Source organism: Macaca fascicularis, chromosome 11 (genome assembly GCF_037993035.2).
Source record: "Macaca fascicularis isolate 582-1 chromosome 11, T2T-MFA8v1.1".
NCBI lineage: Eukaryota > Metazoa > Chordata > Mammalia > Primates > Cercopithecidae > Macaca > Macaca fascicularis.
The window spans coordinates 132,571,104-132,590,072 of record NC_088385.1 but is presented as its reverse complement, the minus strand read 5'-3'; the positions used below and the strand labels follow the sequence as shown (position 1 = coordinate 132,590,072).

The window sequence follows — 18,969 nt, the reverse complement described above, 5'->3', positions numbered from 1 at the left end:
TGTTTCTTTTTTCTTTTCTTCTGCAGTCCTTGGCTTTTTGAAGGGGTCAGGGAGGAGTCCTCCATTTCTTATAGGACTCTGTTGCCACTTTCTAGCATGAATAAAAACAAACAAAAACAAACCTGCCTCCTCTCTGTTAAGTGTGGCTCTCCCTACAGGCAGGTGCCCTGTGCACGATGCATTTCCCTACATGGGGGATATGATCGACATGGGATCCCGGCTTTGAACTCCTGAAGTAGCCGGTACTCAGAGGTCTCCAAGTGTCCAGTGGCAAATGCGACTGTAAATCTAAGAACTGTGTATCTCAAATCCATTGTTTTCAAATCCTAAAATCGTTTAAGTATTGTTATCTTCTCCCGGGGCTTAAACGAATTTTCATTCATTCATGTCTCCCAGGAATTCTCAGCCCGGGCTGCACATTAAAATCACCTGGATGCTTTTCTTCAAAGGCCAATGCTTGTAGCCTACCAGGGTAAGGGCTGGGGAATCCGCATCCGGGACGGTCTGCACTTTGTAAAGACTCCCAGGTGATTGATGGGCATCCAGGACTGGGCCGCCTCAACCTGCTTATTCAACAGGTATTCTTTACGCCCCGGACTAGTCTCCTGGGGCTGCTGTTATAAATCCTCACAGACTTGTTGGCTTAAAACAACAGAGACTTACTCTTTCACACTTCCGGCAGCCGGAGATCCAAAGCCAATATGTCAAAAGAAATATGCTCCTGCCAAGGGCTCCAGAGGACAATCAGTGCCTCGCCTCCCAGCTTTGGGTGGCTCCAAGCGCTCCTTGGTTTCCACAGCCATGGCTGTATCACTCACATCCCTGCCTCTGTCACCACGTGGCCGTTTCCTCTGTGTGTCTCTTAAAACGACACCAGTCATTGGATTTAGGGTCCACTCAGCCAATCCAGGATGATCTCATCTCAAGATCCTTATAACTTAATGACCTCTGCAAAGATGCTTTTTCCAAATAAGGTCACATTCACAAGTTCTGGGGATGAGGACATGGACATGTCTTTTGAGGGGCCACTCTTTGACCACCTACCTCTCCTATTTCCACATGCCAGAGGGCCTGCTGGTGCTGTGGGCACTGCTTTTAGTGAGTTTTCGGTCCTGTGGGAACGAGAAAGCTGAAAGCTGTTTGGGCAACAGCAGGAGGATGCGACCACAGCTCACAGCACAGGCACCTTGCCACGCCTTCTGAGGAGCCCAGGTGGCGGTTTAAGCGTGGACTCTAAAGTCGGACTGCTTTGACCACATACCGGCTCTGAGGCCTCAGGAAATCATTTAACTGTCTCAATTTACACAACTGTTAAATGGGAATAATATAATAACATCCCATATCCACTTCGCAGGGTTCTAATAGTTCTGATTTTTAAAATTGTATTCACCTAAAAGATATAACATAGTGCCTGGCACCTAACAAGAGTCATATGGTTTTTCAATAGATTTTTTAAATAAAATGAGAAATGGACAAACAGAATCACACAAAATTGTCCTCAAAGACATATGAACATGTTCTGTGTGTTCTAACCTTTACCTTTCAACAAAGTATTTTATAGAAGGAGAGAGACTAACACAAATGGGGTCAGGTAAGAAGAACTACTTTTACTTTGTTGAAATAGAGGCAGCTGTTATAATCATTCAACTGTCTCCTTTCTTCTTTTCTTAAACTTGAATAAGAATCCTTCAGCACAATGAAAGATTCAGGCTGGTCCATGTTTCACAAATCCATACAATGACACTTGATACGTAACTGTCTTTTTTTTTTTAATTATTTTTTATTATTATACTTTAAGTTCTAGGGTACATGTGCATAACGTGCAGGTTTGTTACATATGTATACTTGTGCCATGTTGCTGTGCTGCACCCATCAACTCGTCAGCACCCATCAACTCGTCATTTACATCAGGTATAACTCCCAATGCAATCCCTCCCCCCTCCCCCCTCCCCGTGATAGAGATCACTTGGACTCGGGAAGGGGAACATCACACACCGGGGTAACTGTCTTTTTATGTCAACATTGTTTTTTGTTTGATGGCCAAATGTTAAGTTTCACAAAAAACAATGAATTAGTTCAGTTAATTAAAAGGACGACCTTTCCCTCTGCTAAATGGTTATAATATTTTTCTAGACTAGGGTAGGCAAAGAAAAACTCCTGAAAGATTGGATTTTCCAGATTTTCCAGTATGGTAGCTGACATGGTTTGGCTGTGTCCTCACTCAAATCTCGTATTGAATTATAGCTCCCATATCCAAGAAAAAGCCTTTTTCTGAGGAGAAAATCAAGCTGGCTGCAGAAATTTGCAAACATAATGAGGAGTCAAATGTTAATCACCAAGACGATGGGGAAAATGTCTCCAGGGCATGTCACAGACCTTCCTGGCAGCCCCTCCCATCAGAGGCCCAGAAGCCCGGAGGAAAAAATTGTTTCTTTTGTGGGCCTGGCCTGGACCCCCCTGCTCTGTGCGGCCTAGGAACTTGGTGCACTGTGTCCCAGTCACTCCAGCCATGACTAAAAGGGGCCAACGTAAAAGTCGGGTCATGGCTTCAGAGGGTGCCAGTCCCAAGCCTTAGCAGCTTACATGTGGTGTTGGGCCACATGTTAAGAATCTAGACCCTCTGCCTAGATTTCAGAGGATGTATGGAAATGCCTGGATGTCCAGGCAGAGGTGTGCTGCCGGGACAGAGCCCTAATGGAGAACCTCTGCTAGGGCAGTATGGAACGGAAATGTGGGGTGGAAACCCCCACACAGAGTCCCCACTGAGGCACTGCCTAGTGAAGCTATGAGAAGAGGGCCACTGTCTATCAGACCCCAGAATGATAGATCCACTGACAGCTTGCACCGTGTGCCTGGAAAAGCTGCAGACGCTCAGCACCAGCCCATGAAAGCAGCCAGGAAGAGGGTTGTATGCTGCAAAGCCACAGAGGCAGAGTTGCCCAAGACCATGGGAACCTACCTTTTGCATCAGTGTGACCTGGATGTGAGACACAGAGTCAAAGGAGATCATTTTAGAGCTTTGACTGCCACACTGGATTTCAGACTTCCATGGGGCCTGTAGTTCCTTCATTTTATCCAATTTCTCCCATTTGGAATAGCTGTATTTACCACATGCCTGTACCCTCATTGTATCTAGGAAGTAACTAACTTGCTTTTGATTTTACAGGCTCACAGGCAGAAGGGACTTGCCTTGTCTCAGATGAGACTTTGAACTGTGGACTTCTGAGTTGATGCTGAAATGAGTTAAGACTTTGGGAGATTGTTGGGGAGGCATGACTGGTTTTGAAATGTGAGGACATGAGATTTGGGGAGGGCCAGGGGTGGAATGATATGGTTTGGCTGTGTCCCCACTCAAATCTCATCTTGAATTGTAGCTTCCATATTTTCCACATCATGGGAGGGACCCAGTGGGAGGTAAATGAATCATGGAGGTGGGTTTTTCCCATGCTATTCTTGTGACAGTGAATAAGTCTCATGAGAACTGACGGTTTTATAAAAGGGAGTTCCCTGACACAAGCTCTCTTACTTGCCACCATGTAAGATGTGACTTTGCTCCTTATTTGCCTTCAGCCCTGATTGTGAGGCCTCCCCAGCCACGTGGAACTGTGAGTCAATGAAACCTCTTTCCTTTATAAATTATCCAGTCTTGGGTATGTCTTCATCAGCAGTGTGAGAACGGACTAATACAGTACCCTTCACAGTGAACATCTGGATTGGATCTTGACTTTACCTTGAGTTGGGTTACAGCAAATGGGTGCGCCTGTTTTTTTGAAGAAATCTATTTTAGGGCTGTTGCTTGCCTATCCTCTGAGCTTTTATCTCCCTCTATTCGAGTTTTTAGAAAAGAATGGGCTCTGTCTTGTGGTTTCTGACCACATAAAAAGTTGCAGTTTATTTTCTCTGAGGTTTGGGTCCCAAGAGCCAGACGAGAATCATTCAAAGAACAACCTCATCTCAACCTACCTGGCTGCACGTGGCTTCCATGCAAATAGTCCATCATCCAGCTTTCATTTCCCTTGGTTCAGTGTTATCTGTTCTGAACACTTTCAAATTTGCTTTTTTTTCCTAATCTCCTCTCTCCTCTTTTGGCAACACCACTCTTTATCTTGTGGATTTCATCTTTATTACTCACATTTCCTCACAATGAGTGTTCATTAAAATATTTTAAATTAAGATCTTTACTGCCTTTCTAACCGAGCACGTCGGGTCTTCCCATACAACACATTTCTAATTCTTATCACAGAATTTCAGGCAGTTTGTACATTATATTCTATCAAAAACTCTATTCCACTCAAGGTTGTCACAATTCAGAGATTACAGCTTTCTGCAGGGTGTTTTGTTGAGGATATATTCATATATTCACTTTGTTAGCCGGCAAGCATGGTCCACGAGCCTGTACTTCACACCTCATTTGATATTACAATTCAACAAAAAAAGGGATAAAAAGAAGCAATTATTTATTTAGATGATGGAATGGGTTTTGCGAGATTAGGTAAACATAGATTGTCATGCCAAAGTGACAATCCCTGCCCTTCTTAGGATCCAAGGGAGGTCAGATACTAAATGTGGAGAAAGAGAAGGAGAAAGAGGACACCCTTTCTCCTTTATGAGACGATGTGAGAGTGTCTCATAATTATGTAACTCTGCTTATATAACTACTTTACTTTTTTCCCCTGTAACCTTTTTTTTTAATCTTTTCTAAAGAGAATACAAAACTGATTCTCACAGAACCAAAAAGTGATAACCATGGCCCAGGTTGCTCTTCAATTTAAAACATTACCACTTGGTCAGTCAAATATATCAACAAAATTAATGTCCTAAGCATAGACCATGGATATCACCATTATGTACCCAGACAGTGATTTCTGAGGGCAGGGAGCCAGAAAATCCCATTTGGACTCACAACAGCAGGAGGCATGAGGCTAAGGTAACTGGGGTGGCGCCCACTCCAGCTCCTGTCCCCGTCAGCATCTGCTGCCCACCTACAATCCCTCCCCTATTATCTGCCTAAGCTCTTCCATTAGCGCTGGTCAAAACCCCTGGTTCAGGGCTGGTTATAGTGATTGGTTCAGGGTGGGTGCACAATCTAAGTTATGCCAAACAGAGTCTGTGGTGACCAGCACTGGGACTTGTGCCTGGCCTGTCTGGGGACAGCAGCTTTCTCCCTGAAGTGACCAAGTTAGCAGATGTTTGCTGGGAGCTGCTGGCAGTCATCTTGCCTCCAGGAGGGAAGGGCCTGTCTGAGAAAAAGCCAAACCAGGGAGACAGGTTGCTAAGGATACTGCTTGAGCACCTGACTCTACATTCCTGGTACCAGGCCACCCCCGAACTTCTCCACCTGCAGGGACATAAAGCCACCTGACAAGCCCAGCAACCAAGAGGAAGTCTGCCACTGGGAATACAAACACACAGGGCCCCCAGGCAAAGTAAAGAATCAAGCTACAACCTTTGACAGAAGCCAGCTTCAAAGAGTGTGGCAAACACTGTGAGCCAACCACCCAGCAGGCACCCATTCTCCCATCCTCATTCCCTGGCAACAGAGACCATTTCCCACTACAAAGCCTGGAAATAATACCAGATACTCATTTTCCAAGGGTGCCCTGCCTCTTGGGCAAAAGCGTGGAACCCACTGCGTATTGATAAGATCTAAAGGGAAGACTTCCATGGATATTGTTGGAAAGGTTTTCTTCCCTGGTAAAAAGGGACACATGAAGAGAGACCCACTCCCCACCCCTTTCCAGTCTTTAGATATCGCTGGGTGAGTCTGTGATGCCTGGAACAGCTGCAGCCGTCTTGTGACCATGAGGAACACAAGCTGGAGAGTGACAGTCAGGGCACTGGGTCCACTGGAGTGGGAAGACAGAAAACACCCAGGAGACACCGTTGTGCTGCTGGATTCACCATCCATGGCACCATCTACCTCTCAATTTCTTTTATGTGAGATGATAAAACCCTGCTGCAGTAGCCACTTTTAGGTAAATATTCTATGACTTGCAACTGAAAGCACCTAAGCAAATGTAAAAATCCTAGGCTCCCTAGAAACTTTAACAACCCGGAATTTAGGAGTGTCTGGCAGGCAGATACAAATCTGCAGGGAAACCACGGGTCAAGCGGGGTTGCGGGCTGAAAACTCTGTGGATAAATGTAGAGAATGATGACCGGAACGTAGAGTTTACAGTAAGAGGCATCCAGATCACTTGGTCAGTGATTCCTAATGGAAGGCTTTGGACCACTCCGTCTGAGTCACTTCTCTCCCTCTGAAAGAGATCTTCAAAAGCCAGCAGAAGAGAGTTCTAGCTGAGGTTGGCTGGGGTCACCCAAGAAGAGACAGCACTTGCCAGCAACTCATTGGAAAAGACCCTCCATTTCTCATGCTCCCCTCTGCCCAGACCCTCATTCATTCACGGAAGGCCTCCCCCATTCCTAACGCTGCAGGCCTTGAAGAGTTTAAAGACTAGGGAAGAAAGAGAACTGGTTGTGACAATATATGGTGATAAGCGGCAGACTCGGAAGGGGCTCATGTGCTAAGCTGAGGAGTCTGAGCCCCCTCCCAGGAGAAGTAGGAGCCAGAGGTTTTAAAGCAGGAGGCCACATGTCCAGCAAAACTTGTTAGCCCTCCCAGTGAAGCAATCTCATAGAAGACTGGTGTTCAATGAAACAAGAAGAAAATAGAGGCAACGGGACTGTGTAGGGAAGGCGGTTGCAACACAGGTGAGAGCTCTTTCTACCTGCCGGGTGTCCTGATATGAGGTGACACGTGATCACCTCTCTCTGGGTCCAGGTGAGTTCAGCCCTGTAAAGCCCAAGGTTGGTGTCTGAATGGGAGAAGACAGGCTGCCTTCCAGCAATGCCAAGTTCATTCAAATTAAGATTCTGAGGCCATGTGCCAATTCCCAAGTGTGATATCAGCAAAATGACTATATTTAAGCACTAAGGGACAAATGCCCGATAGCTAAAGCTACCCTTGGTTTACTCATTACTAAGTACATTTTCCCTTTGCCTCTTAAATCATTTTTATTTCCCCCATTTCCTTCTTCAACTCTTCGCTGCAAACAATAACAACAGTAATAATAAAGATAAAAATTTAAAATGCGGTTACCAAACTCGACGCTGTGACAGATGTGAACTCTGGTGATTTTTGAGACTGCCGACCTAATTAGGTCATTTATGTGTGAAGAGCATCAAGGATAGAAGCCTCGATACCGTGGCATATCTCAGTAATGGAGCCATTCAGAAGCGGCGCGGCTGAGCTACGCTGATGAGCGCAAAGGAAACCGTTGCGCATTAAATGCAGAGGCATCGCTTTATCCACACGCGCATTATTTTGCTATCAGCTCTGGCAGCCGCTCCCCTCCTCCCCGCTGCCGAGGTGCTTTGGGGATCTCCACGCTTACCTGCTCTGCGTGTCCGGGCGATGGCCCATGCAGGTGAGGGTGGCCGACGTCTGAGTGCTGCCATTATCAATTTCCTCCTGGACTGCCCATTGGTCCTCACTGCTGACTCTCACTGCCATTATCTTCACACCTGCTGCCGCCTTAATTCTGTGGGGTGGGAAAACAATGATACTATATATAATAAAACCATTTTAGTTTGAAACAGGTAATAAAATATGGCACTAGAGCAGATCACCGGGAAAGTATGTGTAACGTCGCCCCCTTCCTCTGGGAGATGTGGGGAAGGGTGGTGGCAAGTGACTTTCCTTTAAAAACGAAGTGTCTTGTAATTTTTACAAGTGCCTGGAAGTAGGAGCCCCAGCTTTTGCCATGTGCGTTAATTTTCTGTTTAATCAGTGTGCTGGGAACCAGATCACTTGCTGCTCCAGGGACCCCAGCAAGATGCAAATGAGACAGATGCCTCGGGGCAGGAGAGATGGATCTGCAAGGCCTGTTCTTCACCTGGAGATGGAGAAGAGTCTTTAAGACGCGGGGTGGGCTGTACAAGGCCAGAAGATCGCACAGCCCAGGGGATGGAAGAGGAGGCCATTGCACTGGGCACTCTGGGAGCAGGAATGGACAGGAGCACCCAGTCCTCAGGTGTCTGAAGAACAAACGTGGCATTCAGGCGGGATAACGGGACCAGGTGCTGCCTGGCACAATGTTCACAGAACACAGTTCCACCAGGAAGAATCAAAGACCCAAGTGTGTTGCCATTGAGAAAAGGCCAAGGAGAGCTCACAGTCTGGGTTTCTTTCTTTTTGTACACTGCTCCTGAAATGATCCTCACGTAGCTACTAACCAGAAAACATCTCCTCGATAACAGCAGGGAGTCCATGGACAACATCCATGTTCTCCCAGGGCAACCTGGGGGCTTGGCCCAATGCTGTGTATGCATCTGGAGGGTCAAGGATGAAGGCAGGCCGTGGGGTGCCCACTGCTTACTATGCCTTCACTGAACACAGGTATCACCACAAGGGCCTGCTGGGACTTCTGGGGATGTGAACTAATGCTGTGAACTAATGCTGCAGAGGTCAGTGCATGCTGGGCTGGGAAGGTGACCAGCTCCCTTCTGCTTCCCAGAAGCCTGTGGACCCACAAGAAAAGGCCCCAGTGAGACCCTGGGCACCCTCTCCCACGAACAAAAAAGGGATACCAAAGGCAGCCAAATATTATATGGAGGAGTTAGAGGAGTGTCAGCAAAGACAGGTGCATTCAGCCAGACATCCCAGCACCACCAAGAAATGATTGATGGGAAGCAAAGATTCCCTCCAAGATTAATTAATCAAATCCACACATAGCAGCAGGTCTAGGACACTATTTAAAAACAAGTGAATGAAAGCGAAAAGACAACCTACAGAATGGGAGAAAATATATGCAAACTGTCTATCTGATAAGGGCCTAGCATTCAGCGTATATAAAGTACTCCTACAAAATCACAACAAAAGCAAATAACATAATGAAAAACTCGGCAAAGGTCTTGACTAGACATTTCTCCAAAGTTATATAATCGGCCAATAAACACATGAAAATATCCTCAACAACATCATTAGTCATCAGGGAAATGCAAATCAAAACCACAATGACATACCAATTCATACCCATTGGAATGGCTACAATAAAAAAGACAGATACTAAGTGCTGGTGAGGATGTAGAGAAATTGGAACCCTCATTCTCTGCTCCTGGGAACGTAAAATGGTACAACCACTGTGGAAAACAGTTTTCCAGTTTCTCCAAAAGTTAAACATAGAATTACCATACGGCCTAGCAATTCCACTCCTAGGTATATACCTAAATGAATTGAAAACAGGCACTCAAATAAACACTTGTAGACTCATGTTCACAGCAGCACTGTGGGCAATACCTAAAAGGCTGAAACAACTCAATGCCCATCTATGATGGATGGATAAATAAAATGTGGTCTATCCATACAATGGAATATTATTCAGCCATAAAAAGAGATGAAGTTCTGACACGTGCCATGTGATGAACCTCGATAACGTGATGCTGAGTGAAAGAAGCCAGACACAAAAGGCCACATAGTAAATGACTGCATTCAGATGAAACATACAGAAAGTAAATCCATAGACAGAAAGCAGACTGGTGGTTTCCAGGGACTGGGGAAAAGTGAGGCCGGGGGAAATGGGGAGTAGCTGCCTAGCTAACGGGTACCCAGTTTCCTTCTGGGATGACGACAGTGTTTTGGAAGTAAACAAAGACGGTGGTCCAACAGCACTGTGAATATATTAAATGCCAGTGAAATGGCTAATTTTATGTGATGTAAATTTTACCTCAATACAAAAAAGAAAATGGGGGGGAAAAAACCACAGGTGAAAAATGACCCCTCCCAGGAATGACTGAAACTTTAAAAAAATAGAATGTATCAAAATCAAATCAAAACACCTATAAGGCCCAAGGAAGGCGGCCTCTCATGGCAGAATTCAAGCAGGAGAGAGATTCTCAAACCTGAGGAAAGCCCCAACTTTACCCCCCACCGTAAGGAACCCTGAGGCTGTAGAATTAGGGGATTCAAATGTCTGCTTATCTCATTGAAGAAAATGGAATGTTTCTGCCTCCCTTTCTCCCCTTCCTGTAGGTCTTTACACAGACTCTAAGACATCCTTCTGCTTGCTCCTGCACATGCCAAAAAGTCACTGCAATGCCTGCAATTCCCGGCGACTCAGATGCCATGCCTTGCCTTGACTTGATCATTCTTCTGCTGAATTCTGGGGTCCAAATCTGCTACTTACAAAGCTTTCTTTCTTGCTGTCATGATGTTCCAGGAATTAATTTATACAAACCACAAATAGAGGCATCCTGTTCTGTCCCTGCCCCCAACCATCCCATCTTGTTGCCAAAGGGGCAACTGCAGAGAATGTTCCAGAGTCGTATCTAGAGAAACAGAGTCCCTTCCGCTGTCCACACACCGCCTCCTTCCTATCGGTACTTACTACCATAATAGCTTTTCTCACTCTCCCACAGAGTTCTTTCACCAAGCAGCCGTGCGGCCAGGCCTGTCACCGTTGTCCTCAACGCCCAGATGAACAAATCAGACCCTCCCACCTGACAACGCATGACCGGCTGAAGGTCACACAGCTGGTTCTGGCAGAGCCAGGATTCGAAACCAGATCCCCTCACTCCAAATCCTACTCCTTTCTCTCATGCACCGGTCCATTAACAGAAGATTTCTTTTATGACCCACATTGCATCATTTATTGCCTGACAAATGCCTCAATAGTTAAGTCTGGAGACAATAATGTCTCACATTTTAGCTCCTTAATTGAGCCCTCATTGCAGGCCCCTCTCCCTTCAGTCTTGGGGATACAACACGTACTCACTCAAGGATCTTCTGTGAGATTTTTGTTCCTTCTTTTATTCTGACCCAGAACTAAGACACAGGTCCCCTCGTCCTCAGGGGCTTCCTCACTCATCAGCTCTGAGCTGATTCATGGGATTCCGTGCACAGTGCTTCTTCCACTGGGCTTCTGGCTCTGGTTTATCCCGACAGAGACTCTCACAGTGGGCCAACTCTTCCTCAGAGTCTGAGAAGCAGAGGGTCCAGTGCGGGGAGACAGTCCAAGTCTTCCACAGAGCATTTCCTAGCATGGGGGGTGCCCTGGCAGGGGCTGAGGAAACACAGTGCTTGCCATTAATTTGTACTCACTGGTCCTTAACAGGTCCAGGGGACCCGAGGAAGGCAGGGAGGCAGGACTTGGGACAAGCTGACCGTTGCCTGATAAGAATGTCTTTGTTTACCTGGGGCCTTGGTAAAAAAAAAGCTCTAGACACCAAGCTTGGGTGAGCTCCCCCGGTTGGCAGCACTCTGTGCCTGTTGTTGAACATCAGCTCTGGGAGAAGCGAATGCTGTCCACACGACTCCACTGGGAAAGGTCAACTGGGAGCTTGCCCCTGGACCTCTACTGGATCCTACTCTATGCACTGCTTCCCTTGGCTGAACTTAGTGTGCATCCTTTCACCGGAATAAACAATATTTATAAGTACAACAGCTTTTCTGAGTTCTCTGGAACCTGAGGGTGGTCTTGGGGACCCTCCAGACTTGCAGATGACATCAGAAGTGAGGGTGGTCTTGAGACCTTCCCAGCTTTTCAGCGGGTGGGTCAAGTCTTTCACTGTCTGCCATGGGCGGGGGCTGGAGAAGGAAGCGTGCAATTAGAACTCATGCCATCAAGGCTGTGAAATATTTTTATACCCCATATCATGCACCCAGTCCTCCAATGTTTAAAGAGGATTTCTTGACTTTCAGGTATTACGCATGAAGCGCTTGGAAATGCAAAAAGGAGCATGGCTCAGTTCAGAGCAGTGAGTCTCAGATGGTTTTGGCCACAGACTGAGACTGTAGCTCACCTTCCCCCAGTACCCATTTCACAGTAGAAAAAGAACTTGTTCGCAAATGCTGAAATGTCTCGAGCCCCTTCTGGAAGCCAGGCACGGTCCGCCACCTTGCACTGCTAATACACGGACACCTCGTGCAACCCCGTGGGGGTAGTATCGCTTCTGCTTCCATTTTCCACATGAGGAAACTTGATGAGCGTCACTAGACAGGCAAATTGTGTGGGTACGACCTGGGGAGGGAAGTTTTGCATTCTGCTTTAGCCAGAGGAGATAAAGAAGATTCCTGTTTGGACTGTAGAAGGTACTCACAGTCTACTGGAAATTCACTAGCAAAATGATCTAGTTAAGCATGTCTACTAACGTTTGAGTTAACCAAACAGCCCACAATGGAAGAACTTAGTTCCTTATTAGTTCAGGAAACTGAACTCTGAACTAATAAATATTCCAAAAGAAGTAAGGAAAGCTACAATTAGAATTCACAACCATCTGATGACAATACTACGAAACACCTTGATGATAATAAACTGTCCTGTCCAAACTCTGGCAGCTGCAAGATGCCAGCAGCCATGTGCATCCTAGCGCCGCTCAGGAATATTGTGGATTATAATAGCTGAGCTTTACTGAGGCCACTCCCCTGAGCCAGACACTTTCCCAGGGGCTTTGCATACATTTTCTCGTGCTTTACCTGTATCAACATATTTAATCCTCTTTACAGCACTATGAGTAGGTCTCATTATCCTAGATTTACAAATGCGAAATCTGTGGCACCAAACAATTAAGGAACAGGAACAAAATCAGAAGGTGAGTCATTGTGGAGGCAGGATGGAGTGCAGGGCTCCTCATTTCTGAGCCTGCCCTTCTGGCCTCTATACCTGACCAGCACAGCACAGGTGTTCACACCAGCCTGCCAGGTTCAGGTCCTGGCTCTGCCATTGACTCCTGCTGCAATACAGAGACTCCTCCTCTCTCAAATGATGAAAAAATAAGTGTCTGTAGGGGGTTGAATAGTGTCCCGCCAGGGATTCATATCCACCCAGAACCTCACAATGTGACCTTATTGTGCCACAGGGTCTTCAGTGATGTAATTACTTAGGAATCTCAAGATGAGACCATCCTGGATTTAGGGTGGGCTGTAAATCCCACCCTAATGGGTGGTGTCTTTATGAGAGACAGACAGGGAACCTAAGAAGGCAGCGATGTGAAGTCAGAGAGAGACAGAGAGAGACTGGCATTATGCTTCTATAGGCCAAGGAACATGAAGGACTGCCAGCAACAACCAGAAGGTAGGAGAAAAGCATGAGAAGGTTTCTCAACCCTACGGACATATTGATTTGGGACTCTGGCCTCCTAGAACTGTGAGAGAATAAATTTCTGCTGTTTTACGCCATCGCGTTTGTGGCCATTTGCTGTGGCAGCCCCAGGAAGCTAACACAGTGGCCATCTCGTGAGGCTGCTGCAAGGGTTCAGTGAGCTAATACAATATAAAGTGCTGGCACAGATGGAGTGCTACAGGCATGTTTATTACCATTACGTTACGCTGTATCTGTGAATCAAAGAAGGGAGTGAGACAGTCTGTCTAGGAAAGCAGTGGCTTACCTACAAACAAAATAAACTGACAAAATAAAATAAATAAATTCTGATATATTTGCTTTGGAGTGAAACACTGGCCATTCCTCCCTCCCTAGCAGAGCCGGATACACCCAGGAATGAATGTCAGGACGGTGACGGAGAGAGAAGGATTAGGAGCAAGACTCCCAGATTTTAATTCCAGCTGCAAGACGGACTAGCTGTGAGGCCTTGGATAGCCACTGAACTTCTGTGACTCAGTTTCCTTATCTGTAAAATGTGGATAATAACACTGTCTACCTACAGTGTTGCTATTACGAAGATTAAGTGAATTGCTGTATATTAAGTGCTTAGAAGAACACCTGGAACAAACAAGTGGATCAGCGTTAGCTATTATTAATTTCCTAACAATATGCTACTACCATATGGTCTCCAGAGATCAGACACACAAGCATCTAAGCCTCCTACCTTGTGAGATGTCCTTTGGAACTACCCTAAGTCTCCAGCCAGGATTCTAAACACTTCTTCTCCAGATACGATTTCCTGATCCTACTCCTCTTCCTTAGCAGAAAATTCCTCTAACATCCCTAGACAAGGCAAATGTCTCCATTTGCCACAGTAGATCCATTTATTTCATAAGGGCTGCTCTAGAGAACATCCAGTCCTCAATCGTTTGGGCCCAAAGGACATTGCTGTACACCTAACAAATTCTTGGACATGTCATGGCTGTCGCAATTGATTTTTTAAAATCCAGTTCCGGTGCATGTCCATGAAAATGTCCAGAGGCAGGGCCAAATTCAGATGCAACTCACTACAGAGGTTCAAGTGTTACCCCCAGTTCCATTAGGCACTGGACCCTGTTCAGCTCTCATGCATGTGGGCTTTGTTCACCAATAAACTATCTCTCATGGTCGCAGTGTTGCTGCAGCAGCTCCAGATCTCACATCCTCATCCACAGTAAAAAAGCAAAATTCTTTAACTTGGATGAAACATCCCGGAGACAGGTTTTCACTGGCCGAATTAAACTGAGTGCTCAATCTTGAGCCAATCATTATGGCATCTAGGGTAGAGGCACAATGCTCACGGGCTTAGCTGGTCAACAACTATCCCTGCACTAAGGGTGAAGTTAACCCCCTCCTAATCACATGGGAGAGGTTAGCAAGGAGTGGCTTCTGAAAGGAAATTCAAGTTACAACAGAACAAATGAATGCTGGTTATCAAAAACACAAACCTAAAACCAGACTATTGACATGTGCCTCTCCCTTAAACACAAGTTATACAATTGTTTCTAAATCCCAGTCCTTAGTCCAAATCCTTCCTAATTTTAGATTATCTTTGTTAGAACAATTTAAGCCCAGGAACATCTATGTCTTGAATATTCATTAAGTTTGTTTTAGAGAAATATCTTTAGGCTTGGTGATATTCTTAGCACTTGTTATTTAAAAACTACAATATCTAAAACTACGTGGAAAAGATAAATGGTCTCGCCACTGTAATGAGTTTGCGGGATTTGGGCACTGAGCATGGAAAAATATATGACCACAAGGTGGCAGTAGCACACAACGAGTTTTGTTTGGGCAACGCTTTGACAGGTTTACATGAAAGGAGCTCCTCACAGCATGAGACTGTCCAAAGGATGTGGCATGAGGGGCCACCAGCCAGAGGGGAGGAGGGAAAGGGAACTCTGAAGAGAGGAGGATTCAAGACAGGGGCTCACATGTCTAGATAATGTCACACAGCAGCACAGTGGGGAGTCTCTGGGTCAGAGAGCTCTAAAGGGCGGTTGCAGCTTGAGTTCTTTTAGAGCTAAAAGGTTTATCTTATTTACAACTAACAGACATTGGACTCAGTTTTGCAGGGTATGCAAAACAGGCAGGCTCCAAATGTCTAAAAATCTGTTTATTTGGGCTATGTTTAAAACAATTGGATGTGTACAAATATGAGTTTGGTGCCAGCAGGCTTTTGAGCTAACAGGTCCCAGCCCACTGTGAAGAAACAAACAACACAGGGGCCAATAAACAGGAACCATTTTCGTCTCACTTACATAATAACGACTGACATACGGAAAAAAAAAAATTTATATGTGTATTTCCATAGGGTCTTCATTATATAAACATTTGCTGTATGAATCCTTGAAATTATGGGATTACATAGGGAAGGATAAATTGGCAGAACAAGAAACTACTCATCGATGACTGGACCCTTCCAGATGTCAGTCCCTTCCCACACATGGCCCTCAGATAACAGCAGCATCTACCCTGCCCACTGCTTCAATATCTCTACCATCTTGATTGGTCAGATTCTGCTAACTGCCAACTATAAATACAATGCAAAAGCGATGCAAATCCATTGCAAAGTGAAACTGCAAATCTTGTAATAGTAGAGGATGGACAAATGCATGCAAAGCTATTGACAAAGAGAATGAAGCCAGGGTCTACAATCACCCCTCAAGATATATTTACCGGCCAGGCATGGTGGCTCATGCCTATAATCCTAACACTTTGAAAGGCCAAGGTGGGCAGATCACCTGAGGTGAGGAGTTCGAGACCAGCCTGGCTAACATGGCGAAACCCTGTCTCTACCAAAAATACAAAAATTAGCCGGGGGTAGTGGTGGATGCCTGTAATCCCACCTACTCCGGAGGCTGAGGCAGGAGAATTGCTTGAACCCAGGTGGCGGAGGTTGCAGTGGGCCAAGATCATACCACTGCACTCCAGCCTGGGTGACAGAGCAAGACTCCATCATAGATATAGATATAGATATAGATATAGATATAGATATAGATAGTGAACAAGTGAAGAGGAGAAAAAGCAACGAGGACAATGGGTGCTTCAGAAGACAGTGGATTCAGTAGCCGAGTGTCATGAAGCTCTTGGGGAAACTGGGGAAGCCCTCGAATATTCCCGCTAAATGGATCCTTTTTGTGATCCTACTGGCAATGTCAAACATGAAATGAAAACTGCAATACTGTACAGTTATAGAAAACTGGAAGAAAAAATGACAAATTACCAACATGCACTCTTGGTTCAAAGTGCACAGATTGGGAATTGCCAACCCCTAATTTTGTTTAATATAAGATAAAACAAACTTTTATTATAATCTTTATTTCATTTCTCAAGGAAGAAAAAAATATCCCAATGAAGTTTTTTGTCATTATTTTCTATGAAATTTTGGTTCCCCTTTTTAGTCAATTAATTTTAATTAGCCAAAAATACTAAAAGAAAATGTCTCCATCACACCCTTCTAGCTTTGAATTGCAATGCTCATAAAAATGTATATTTTATGTGTGTGAAAATATGCTAATATTGTATGTTGGTGGGGAACAGAACACTGGCTTCCCCGTGGTTCCTAAAACAGCACATTCCATCTCATCTCTAAACCTTTCCACTTGCCATTCCCTCTGCCTGGAAGCCTCTCCCACAGACACCACCATGACTCATTCCCTAATCTCCTTGAGATCTGGACAAATGTCACCTCTCAGGGAAGCTTTCCTAGACCACCCAGTCTAAAATGGCAAATCCCTCTTATCCTCAACAACTTCTATCGCTGGTTTCCTGCTTTATTTTTTCTCCTTAGCACTAAACCGTACACAACGTACACTTTGCTTCTCTTGTTTATTATCTTCTCTCCCACTAGATATAAGCCCAAGGAGAGCAAAGATGCTGCAGTTTCTGTTTCCTGCATTATCCATAGTGCTGAGAACCATGCCTGGCAAATGGGAGGAGCTTAATCAATATTGCTCGAATGAAGGGTCTTTATCTAAGGTGTCATCCATCTCTGGATGTCCCATGAATATGAGACTTCAAGGGTGGAAGATGCTCAGTAAGAGACATCCCCCAAAAATTCCAAGGGCAGGGGAGGGTGTGAAGGCATCAGAACCCTGTGGACCAGAGGCTCTCAAACTTTCAAGCATATCAGAATCACCTGTGCCACTTGTAATGGCACAGAGATCTGGACTCAACCTCTAGAGACTGCCATGCTATAGGTCTGGGGGGGCAGGACCCATAGTGCTGTGTTTTTAAACAAGTTACCCTTCTGATGCAGGGGGTCCTCAGAACACTCTGTGGGCAATACTCTTTGGGACGCACCTCAGACATCACGTTCTGTCAAGCAGAGTCATGCAAAAGAGATTCAACACCCTTTCTGAGATAAGCCCAGCCCTGAGGCACAGGAGCATTTTCAGGGTGTGGTTAAGGAAAACTGTAAAGATACTTTTAATTGGGGTTCTCCCACCAAACCACTCTCCCTGTGATAAATTAACCAAAGAGAGAGAATCTTGCATCTCCCACTAAGCACCTGGAGGCTGGCAACATCAGACTCTACTGAGAGCTCCTTTCAAGCAAAGATTTAAACTTGAACAGGTTACAGGGCAGGGAAAAGAGAGTCCAAGGGATCCAGAGGGCAGGAGCCTGGCCTACCAAGATGACCACAGAGCAGGTGGGGTCTCCAGTCTTGCATGCTCCTGTCCAGGGGGCTGGAAACCCAGATATTTTGGGCCTGTGAGTCAGAACAGGAGCCATCTTGATGGACATACAGACAACTGGTGCTGGAAAAGCACATCCACCAGAGAGAAGTGCTAGAAGTCATGAAACTCAGCTACAAGAACAGGACACTTGAAGGGGGATCTGCATGCCAGTGAGAACTTTCCCAGGAAACACGTGCTGATTTCTAGAAGCTATTGCCACTCTCTCGTCTCATTGCTCAGTTTAATCTCTTGTCTAAGAAAGTCAAATACTAAGCAACTTATATGTCTAGCTTTGGACAAATCAGAAATTTCAAATTTTTACAAGAAAAAGAATGATTTTAGTTATTTCAGTGCTTCTACTACAACAGCTGCCTTGATTTCATGTGTTTGTTACCTTTTGAGAGATGGCTAGGTATCAGCAACTGGGAGAGGCGACTTGTAGTCAATGGAGCCCATCAAAGCAAGAGAGAGCTACAGATAAGAATAATCATTGCAGCTACAATTGTAGAAATGTCTGCTCCACCCCATCCAAGGCAGCTCTGAGTATGAAAACAGCAGTAGGTTCATGTATGCAGGAAGCTCCATCTAGCCTGTGAAGCTGATCTGATCCTCAACCTGTTTATCTATGCCTCAATGAGACAGTCATTATGTTGTTTCCCCAACCAAATGATAGCTTCTACAATGCAATATTTTCTTCCCAGACTCCAGCTTCATAGACGCTTGGCCAGTCTCAAACCTCAACACCTTCCGCAGCCAATAAAACAGAGTAAGTTTACCCCAAAGCTGCCTGTTGGATCTTTCCTGTTCTATGCTAACTGTATTAGTTTCCCAGAACTATTGTAACAAATTACCACAAACTGGTGACTCACAACAAGAGAAACTTACGCTCTCACAGTTCTGGAGGCCAGAAGTCTGAAATCAAGGTGTTGGTAGGGTGGGTTCCTTCTAGAGTCTCTGAAAGGTAATCCATTCCATGTCTCTCCTATAGCCCATCCCTCAATACACACACACACACACACACACACACACACACACACACACACACTTCCTTCTTCACATCTTCCATAGCAACAAGATAAGCAAGTCCAAAACTCTGCCTTGGCCCTAAGTATCTAAACCTAGCAAAAAATGACTGGACCCAGCCACTCTAA

The 18,969-nt window shown here is 45.4% G+C and overlaps 1 protein-coding gene across 3 annotated transcripts in view; it reads right to left on the bottom strand.

The window, feature by feature from the left end:
* The window catches only part of TMEM132B (transmembrane protein 132B), a 470,175-nt gene that overhangs the window by 234,534 nt on the left and 216,672 nt on the right, over positions 1 to 18,969 (bottom strand). For all 3 annotated transcript variants that reach the window (XM_015431809.4, XM_074008385.1, XM_065525023.2), the window contains exon 3: positions 7,395 to 7,541. In XM_015431809.4, the coding sequence (XP_015287295.2) occupies positions 7,395 to 7,541 (147 nt within the window). The remainder of the gene's footprint in view (positions 1 to 7,394; positions 7,542 to 18,969) is intronic.